Source organism: Pristiophorus japonicus, chromosome 15, assembly GCF_044704955.1.
Source record: "Pristiophorus japonicus isolate sPriJap1 chromosome 15, sPriJap1.hap1, whole genome shotgun sequence".
Taxonomy (NCBI): domain Eukaryota; kingdom Metazoa; phylum Chordata; class Chondrichthyes; family Pristiophoridae; genus Pristiophorus; species Pristiophorus japonicus.
The window spans coordinates 137,454,873-137,464,775 of record NC_091991.1 but is presented as its reverse complement, the minus strand read 5'-3'; the positions used below and the strand labels follow the sequence as shown (position 1 = coordinate 137,464,775).

The 9,903-nt window shown below is 43.8% G+C and overlaps 1 protein-coding gene across 1 annotated transcript in view; it reads right to left on the bottom strand.

The window, feature by feature from the left end:
• The window catches only part of mrtfba (myocardin related transcription factor Ba), a 279,508-nt gene that overhangs the window by 40,036 nt on the left and 229,569 nt on the right, over positions 1-9,903 (bottom strand). The window contains exon 8 of the mRNA XM_070900957.1: positions 4,460-4,515. Within this exon, the coding sequence (XP_070757058.1) occupies positions 4,460-4,515 (56 nt within the window). The remainder of the gene's footprint in view (positions 1-4,459; positions 4,516-9,903) is intronic.

The following is a 9,903-nucleotide window of genomic DNA, read 5'->3' as shown; positions in this document are numbered from 1 at the left end:
ATCCTACGGAATAGGCTCTCTCCCTCCCTCCCACACCCGGCGCCTCGTCGCCCCACCCCTCCCCCCTCTCTCTCCCCCTCCCCCCTCTCTCCCCTCCCTCCCCCTCCCCTCCCCCCCTCCCCCCTCTCTCCCTCCCTCCCTCCCCCCCTCTCTCTCCCTCCCTCCCCCCCCCTCCTCCCTCCCTCCCTCTCTCCCCCTCCCCTCCCTCTCCCCTCCCCCCCCTCTTTCCTCCCCCCCCTCTCTCTCCTCTCTCCTCCCTCCCCCCTCCTCTCTCTCCTCCTCCCTCCCCCTCTCTCTCCTCCCTCCCTCCCCCCCCCCCTCTCCCTCTCCCTCCCTCCCTCCCCCCTCTCTCTCTCTCTCTCTCTCTCTCTCTCCCCCTCCCGCTCAGCGGCATGAACGGCTGCAGAATTCTCCCTGGCTGAAGCACTTTCACACAGGTAGGAAGATGGTTTATTTAATCTTTTCTTGGCTTATAAATGTTTATTCAGGTTGGATTTATTTGTATAATATTTGTAGAAGTATAAATAAGGATTTATTGTCGAATTTAATGAGTTCCCTTCCCCCCACCTCGTTCTGGACGCCTAATTTGTAACCTGCGCCTGATTTTTTAATGTGTAGAACAGGTTTTTTCAGTTCTACAAAAATCTTCACTTGCTCCATTCTACTTTAGTTTGGAGTACATTTTCACTGTGGAAACTTTCAAATCAGGCGTCAGTGGCCGGACACGCCCCCTTTTGAAGAAAAAATTCTGTTCTAAACTAGAACTGTTCTACCTGACTAGAACTGCAGAAAAAAAAATGTGGAGAATTGCGATTTCTAAAATAGTCCGTTCTCCACCAGTTGCTCCTAAAAATCAGGCGCGAATCATGCGGAAACTTGGGCCCATAGAAAATAGGTGCAAGAGCAGGCCATTCGGCCCTTCGAGTCTGCACCGCCATTCAATATGATCATGGCTGATCATGCAACTTCAGTACCCCACTCCTGCCTTCTCTCCATACCCCCTGATCCCCTTAGCCATAAGGGCCACATCTAACTCCCTCTTGAATATATCCAACGAACTGGACTCAACAACTTTCTGTGGTAGAGAATTCCACAGGTTCACCACTCTCTGGGTGAAAAAGTTTCTCCTCATCTCGGTCCTATATGGCTTACCCCTTATCCTTAGACTGTGACCCCTGGTTCTGGACTTCCCCAACATCGGGAACATTCTTCCTGCATCTAACCTGTCCAGTCCCGTCATAATTTTATATGTTTCTATGAGATCCCCTCTCATTCTTCTAAATTCCAGTGAGTATAAGCCTAGCCAACCTAGTGGTTCTTCATATGTCAGTCCTGCCATCCCGGGAATTAGTCTGGTGAACCTTCGCTGCACTCCTTCAATAGCAAGCACGTCCTTCCTCAGAGTAGAAGACCAAAACTGCACACAATACTCAAGGTGTGGTCTCACCAAGGCCCTGTACAACTACAGTAAGACCGCCCTGATCCTATACTCAAATCCTCTCACTATGAAGGCCAGCATGCCATTTGCTTTCTTTACTGCCTGCTGTACCTGCATGCCCACCTTCAATGACTGAAGTACCATAACACCCAGGTCTCGTTGCACCTCCCTTTTTACTAATCTATCACCATTCAGATAATAATCTGCCTTCCTGTTTTTGCCACCAAAGTGGATAACCTCACATTTATCCACATTATACTGCATCTGCCATGCATTTGCCCATTCACCCAACATGTCCAAGTCACCCTGCAGTCTCTTGGCATCATCCTCACAGCTCACACTGCCATCCAGCTTAGTGTCATCTGCAAACCTGGAGATATTACATTCAATTCCTTCGTCTAAATCATTAATGTATATTGTAAATAGCTGGGGTCCCAGCACTGAACCTTGCGGCACCCCACTAGTCACTGCCTGCCATTCTGAAAAGGATCCATTTATTCCCACTCTTTGCTTCCTGTCTGCCAACCAGTTCTCTATCCACGTCAATACATTACCCCCAATATCATGTGCCTTAATTTTGCACACTGATCTCTTGTGTGGGACCTTGTCAAAAGATTTTTAAAAGTCCAAATACACCACATCCACTGGTTCTCCCTTATCCACTCTACTAGTTACATCCTCAAAAAACTCTAGATTTGTCAAGCATGATTTCCCTTTCATAAATCCATGCTGACTTGGACCGATCCCGTCACTGCTTTCCAAATGCGCTGCTATTACATCTTTAATAATTGATTCCAGCATTTTCCCCACTACTGATGTCAGGCTAACCGGTCTATAATTCCCCGTTTTCTCTCTCCCTCCTTTTTTAAAAAGTGGGGTTACATTAGCTATCCTCCAATCCATAGGTACTGATCCAGAGTCCATGGAATTTTGAAAAATGACCACCAATGCATCGTCTATTTCTAGGGCTACTTCCTTAAGTACTCTGGGATGCAGACTATCAGACCCTGGGGATTTATCGGCCTTCAGTTCCATCAGTTTCCCTAACACCATTTCCTGGCTAAATAAGGATTTCCCTCAGTTCCTCCTTCTCGCTAGACCCTCAGTCCCCTAGTATTTTCGGGAGGTTATTCGTGTCTTCCTTAGTGAAGACAGAACCAAATTATTTGTTCAATTGGTCTGCCATTTTCTTGTTCCCCATTATGAATTCACCTGATTCTGACTGCAAAGGACCTACATTAGTCTTCACTAATCTTTTTCTCTTCACATATCTATAGAAGCTTTTGCAGTCAGTTTTTATGTTCTCAATATAATATAAGACAAGTGAGACTTGGAAGAAGGGAACAAATGAGTATTTGATCATGCGTTGGTACAACCAATCACGTCATTGTTAAGGTCTGTCCACGAGGGCACCCATATGCTAAACCCTGTATAATTAAGATGCAATTTGAACAGCTCATTGGAGATCCTTTCTCAGGCGGCTGAGAAGTGAGATGCTCCCCCTTCATGTGTTGGAATTAAAGACATTGAAACTTATCCAAGGTGTCTGTCTGTTGAATCCGAGCTTGTTAAGGGAGGAGAAGGGCGATTTTCCCCATCAGATTGTGAGTTGTGAAGAGAATGCAAAGATGCTGCAAGGTGATTTAGATAGGTTGAGTGAGTGGGCAAACACATGGCAGATGCAGTATAACATGGATAAATGTGAAGTTATCCACTTTGGTAGGAAAAACATAAGGACAAAGTATTATTTAAATGGTGATGGCTTGGGAAGTGTCGATGTACAGAGGAACCTGGGTGTCCTTGTACAACAGTCATTGAAAGCAAACATGCAGGTGAAGCAAGCAGTTAGGAAGGCAAATGGTATGTTGGCCTTCATTGCAAGAGGATTTGAGTACAGGAGCAAGGATGTCTTGCTACAGTTATACAGGGCCTTGGTGAGACCGCACCTGAAGTATTGTGTGCAGTTTTGGTCTCCTTACCTAAGAGAGGATATACTTGCCATAGAGGGAGTGCAGCGAAGGTTCACCAGACTGATTCCTGGGATGGCAGGACTGTGGAATGAGGAGAGATTGGGTCGACTAGGTCTGTATTCACTAGAGTTTAGAAGAATGAGAGGGGATCTCAATGAAATGTGTTGGATAGATTGGATGTGGGGAGGATGTTTCCCCTGGCTGGGAAGTCTAGAACACGGAGTCACAGTCTCAGGATATGAGGTAGGAAATTTAAGTAGAAAAACTGAGATGAGGAGAAATTTTTTCACTCAGAGGGTGGTGAACCTGTGGAATTTTCTACCATAGAAGGCTGTGGAGGCCAAGTCACTAAATATGTTTAAGAGGGAGATAGATAGATTTCTAGAAACAAAAGGCATCAAGGGACATGGGGGAAAAGTGAGAATATGGTATTGAGATAGAGGATCAGCCATGATCATATTGAATGGCGGTGCAGACTCGAAGGGCCAAATGGCCAACTATTGCTCCTATTTTCTATGTTTCTATACTCTATCCCCCTTGCAATAAAAGCCAACATTCCATTTGCCTTCCTGATTACTTGCTGCACCTGCATACTAGGCATAATTTTCTTTTTGTGGGGAGGGGGGGGGGGCACAATGGTAGAAACTGGCACAAGTGCCTCACTGTTAAGCAGCCCTACTATGAATGAGTAGATTATGGACCTTTACCGAGATTGTACTGCTTGAAGCAGGCTGAATGGCTGCAACGTAAGAAGCAACCCACGGTAAGTATAAGGTAGAAAATTAGAAGGGAGAAAAAATAATAAGGTGAGGCTGGATTTTTTTTACATGTATTTATAGGATTGAAATTGAAGGTTGAAAAAGACTACAATGGGCATTTTATAGAGTGTGTACACATGTTTAAATAGTGCAATGGGTTTGTTCTTATTTCTTTGAAATATTTTTGGTTAGAATCTCAGGCAGGCCAATGCAGAGAGATACTGTGCCTTTAAGGCACTTTTTTCATTAACTGAATGCAGATGTTGCCTGGGAAGCATGAATGAGCTTCTTACCCTTGCTCGTTCCAAACTTTTCCTCTGTTCGTGGAATGCAGCTGGGCTCTTCAATGCTGTGAACAGGTGACAAAAAATAATTTAAATTGACAGGAAATGTCTCGCAGAGGAAATGCTGGAAATGCGGTAATACTTTCACAAGCAAAGGCAGTCAGGCTTCTGACAAACGGCATTCGGCGAGACACTAAAAATACAACGCCTTGGAATTACTAATCTGACTCATCAATTCTATCATGTAGACGGATGTACCCAGCGCAATGCAAAGGATGTTACTTGTTGAAATACTACACAATACCAAGTTCATTGTTCTTGTCCAAGTAGTCATTTTTTGTAGCAATCAACATCTTGTTTTACAAAAACAATCTACCGTGACATTTAGCAATTTAGTACAGCATTTGTGCTACATGATAAGCATGAAAGCAATTAAATGGGGCAGCTGAAAGAAATATGCAATGCTTTTCATCCAATTTAAAATAACTGAAGCTCTTTTTAGAGTTCGAGTATTCAGAGTAAATTCAGCTTGGAAAATAAGAACATTGGAATCTTTCTGTGACACCATGGTCAAAGAATACAAACAGTGACTATTTTACTTTATGCCAACATGTTTCAATAACCAACTAGTTATGATCTCTAATCTTTGTTTTTCTGTGGTTTACACCTAGTTTAGGATGAGTATAACCAGCAGTCCAACTAAAATAATTAACTATTCAAAACTCAGTAACGCTGGTGACTGTAAATCGACTGCTGAACAAAGCTGCTACAAGACATCAACTGAAAATGGTTAAAAAAAAACTGTGCTCCATGACTTAGTGCATGTTTGGAATGGCATTGAGGCACAGACACCAGGAAGATTCCAGACTCCATCTCTGATCTGTCCTAAGTTAGTTGATCTCAGATAGGAAGTAGGTGGCTTTAAAGTTGGCCTTAGTGTCGTGGGGAAATTAGCTAGTGTTGCCCAGCATCACTAAAACAGATTATTTGGTCATTATCACATTGCTGTTTGTGGGACCATGCTGTGCACAAATTGGCTGCTGTGTTTCCTACACTACAGCAGTGACTACACTTCAAAAGTACTTCATTGGTTGTAAAGCGCTTTGGGACATCCTGAGGTTGTAAAAACACTGTACAAATGCAAGTCTTTCTTTTCTTTCAGTAATCCCTGCTGGAAAGTGCACATGCATGGACACCGATGATCAGGCTCGACTGTGATGTCCAGAGTCAATAAGCAGACTGACACATAAGGGTAAACGTTAAGAATATTTACCACTGGGGTGAAGCTCTGCACCGGGAGCGCAAGTTCATACTATTACTCCGAGAAGTGTGTAGGTTTACAAATGGAAAATGACTACTTGGACAAGGTATCAAAGGACTGCTAGCAGCTGAGAAACCATACTCAGGGAATGAAAGAAAACTGGAAGGCAAAACAAAATGCAAGATTAATTTGTAAGCAATAATTTTTCTTTGTTATTGTTTCCCCAAATTTTCTTTCTACCCTCTTTAAACCACCCCACCAGGTACGTAACAGCATTTCTCAATTGGCAGGGATCCTGCTCCCCACCTCTGGCTCTAGTGCTTGAGGCAGCCAGCAGGGGTGATCAACAACAACAACTTGCATTTATATAGTGCCTTGCATTTATATAGCGCCTTGGAACGTTCCAAGGCGCTTCACAGGAGTACTGTGAGATAATAAATTTGACACCGAGCCGCATAAGTAGAAACTAGCACAAGTACCAAAAGCTTGGTCAAAGAGGTATGTTTTAAGAATCGTCTTGAAGGGGGAAAGAGAGGGAGAGAGGTTTAGGCAGGGAGTTCCAGTCCTTGGGGCCTAGGCCACCGATCGTTGAGTGATTATAATCAGGGATGCTCAAGAGGGCAGAATTAGAGGAACACAGACATATCGGAGGGGGGTGGGGGGTGTTGTGGGATTGGAGGAGATTACAGAGAAAGAGAGGGGCGAGGCCATGGGGGGATTTGAAAGTAAGGATGAGAATTTTGAAATCGAGGCGTTGCTTAACCGGGAACCAATGTAAGTCAACGAGAAGTTGATTTGTCTTCGCTCCCTCTCAGTTGCTTGGTTTACTCCTATTACCCATATTCTATCATTTTCTGATATAGTACACTGAACCACCAACGACACATATTCAAAGGTCAGGGCCACTCTGATTTTCTTTGAGCTGATATGTGTTGCCATTGAAAGTGCTTTATTTTCTGCAAGCGAAAACCACAATTTCCCATCTTGTATTTAATTTGCATCACACATCTCCTCCACCTATCACTTTAACAAACAAATACTTCTCACTAGTTCAGGTGCAGAGTTCCAGAAACACTCATTGTTCAACTGCCCATTGTCATAGTTACAGCTGTAGCTTATAGCTGCTACAAACTACCACTAGAAATTGCATGCAGTTTAAAGAATGAAAATCTACAAGAAAGATAAAAATGGGGATCTTGATGTAATCCTGCCATCCTGGTTATCCTGTACAGATGAGCAACATACCTATAATTAAACAACCCAATCAGACAAATTACCCATCCTCCATTGGCTAATAGCTATGTTCTAAGTGTAATACTGTATGAATCATCTTGTCCAAGTTGCTTGTTTATAGAAATGCTTCTCTCCCCAGGCTAGTCTGATGAAAAGATTTCCAAACAGTAAAACTGGTTTTCATTTTCTGAGCACATGTATTAAATTTGTTCATACATCTCGCTGATGTTTTACTTTTCCATAGGCTGTATTTCAGTTTGCAATTCAAAAATGTTAAACCTTGCTTCTCTAGAGAATGGTCAACATAAAACAACTGTAATATCTTTCCTGATCACGCCCATTACATTAGCGGAATTATAAAAAGACATTTAACAACACAAGGCCTTTTTTGGAACGACACAATTCAAAATGTTATACTCTGCAGATCTGAACGTGGTGAAAGCCAAGGCCCGCCCAAACAACAGCCAATGGCTGCCGAGAGACTGGGCTTTGCCAGGAAGATCCCTCTAAAAGAGATGGCTGTAGCGCCCGGCGGCCAAATAACGGCTTACGCCGTCAATCTGGGTGGCAGCTCCCAATCTCGGCGGCAAATGTATTCCTCACCAAAGTGCTACCGAGGTTTGAGTCGGGCCCAGGGATGGGGGAACACTGAAAAATAAAAATATTCACAATAAAAAAAAACATAAGACCTTCAGGGGACCCCATTCAGGTAAAATCCTGAAAGAAAGAAAATGTTAAAATGTTCACTAACCTTTTTTTGCAGGTCTTCTTACTTACCGTCAGGGTTAGACCTGCCTCCACGCAGTGGTCCTTCCCCCTGCTGCCACCGATTCCCACCCGCACCAATATGCCAGCTCGGCGAGCGGGAAGTCACTTACACGACTTGACCACCAAAGGCCTTTAGCAGGCGGTTCCCGGCGGTACTCCCCTCCCGCCGGATGCAGACCTGGAGGAATCTGTCACCGAGGGGAGAGCCGGCGGCAGTGGGCAGTAAGGCCACCAATTTCGGGCCCTGCATTTCTTGCAAACTGTAATATCTAACACACGAGGGCCAGTTTATCTTTTTCTGGGTGCACTTCAAACGCATCCAAACTAGTTATTCTTTACATTAATAACCATTCCCTGTAATGCAGTTGTACTGCTCTACATTATTGATTTACTTACTGAGCAGATACTTGAAGTACATTGCAGCAGCTAAGTAAGTCAGATCTCGGAGCAATGCAAGTCTTCTAGCTGCAACTTTAAATGACTCGCCTGTGTCAGCCGTTGGAGCATTAGGTAATAATGTGAAACACAGAATACAAACCACTGCCTAGTAAAACTGACACCAAGTACAGTTCTTACTCAGTCGACATCACTCTGCAGAGCCTCATCATTTCCTATTGATCTGCTGACCACTGCAGACTTACAACACTTACTTCCCACACAATGCAATGGATGGATAAACTATACAAATGGCAAATTAACTTTAAAAAAAAGCCTTTCACCCGATGAACAATTTAATTTATTCATATACATAGCTAGTTTTAATTTCAATAGTAGGTATCATATTTAGGGGGCTATTTTCAGCAGTGTATTCAGTTGCTAACAGCCCTCCCAAGTGGCCAAGATGAGACCTTGAGCTGAAGTGCCGATTTAGCCTACGTTTAGCGCTATACACTAGCTTGGTAAAGGAGTTGAAGCCTGCACTAGGAACGACTACCCGGAGGCTCGTTAAGGGGCTGATTGCCACTTAAAATGCCTGCTAGCGCTCATTAAAGAGGCTGCATGTCATTGGTGGCTCGTCCTCTCAAACAGCGACCAGCTGTTGGGGAGTAAACACAATTGATGTCGATAAAGGGATACATACCTTTTCATGTTCATTGCTGCTGGAGCTGTGAATAGGATCCCTGAGTCCAGAACCAGAGGTCACAGTCTAAGGATAAGCCATTTAGGACCGAGATGCGGAGGAACTTCTTCACCCAGAGAGTGGTGAACCTGTGGAATTCTCTACTACAGAAAGTTGTTGAGGCCAATTCACTAAATATATTCAAAAAGGAGTTAGATGAGGTCCTTACTACTAGGGGGATCAAGGGGTATGGCGAGAAAGCAGGAATGGGGTACTGAAGTTGAATGTTCAGCCATGAACTCATTGAATGGCGGTGCAGGCTAGAAGGGCCGAATGGCCTACTCCTGCACCTATTTTCTATGTTTCTATATGTTTCTATGACACATCGGGAGACTTTCTGGGATACTTTGTCATGACATCATCAACACTCTAGCAACATTTATTGCGGAAATTCTCTGAGGACTTCACCTAAAAAGAGTAAGTGCTGTGCTACTCTACCTTATAGGAGTCAGCAGAAGAAAGGGAGTGCTTGGTCATCAACATCTTGCTCGGGGTCCCCCTTGGTCTGGATCAGGAATGGGTGGAGGACTGGAGGCAAGGCAGTGCAGCATCAGCTGCTACAACAGAAAGGGAGCACGATAGCATAGTGGTTATGTTGCTGGACTAGTAATCCTGAGACAGGAGTTCAAATTCCACCATGGCAGCTGTGGAATTTAAATTCACTTAATTTAATAAATCTGGAATAAAAAGCTAGTATTTTTATACTGATAACATTATCAGTAATGGTGACCATGGGCCCAATTTTGGCCATGACTTGCATCAATTTTTTTTTTGAGTAAGTTGCTTTTTCTGGCATAAGTTTAAAAAGTGCCATTTTCCCCAAAAGATTTGCTCCAGAGTAAGTCAGTTTTTTTAGTTCAGTTTTTTTTTCCAAAAGGGGGTGAACCAGACACTTACGCCAGTTTTGTCCATTTATGCCACTTTGGCCAGCTAAAACTTACTCCAAATCGACTTGGGTCAGCGTAAATGGCCAGCTCTGAAAAACATTGCTGGCAGTGAAAAAGCAGCACACATTTGTACATCAGCAGACATTAGGGCAGGGATAGGGGAGGGAAAGGAACCGGAGAGGAC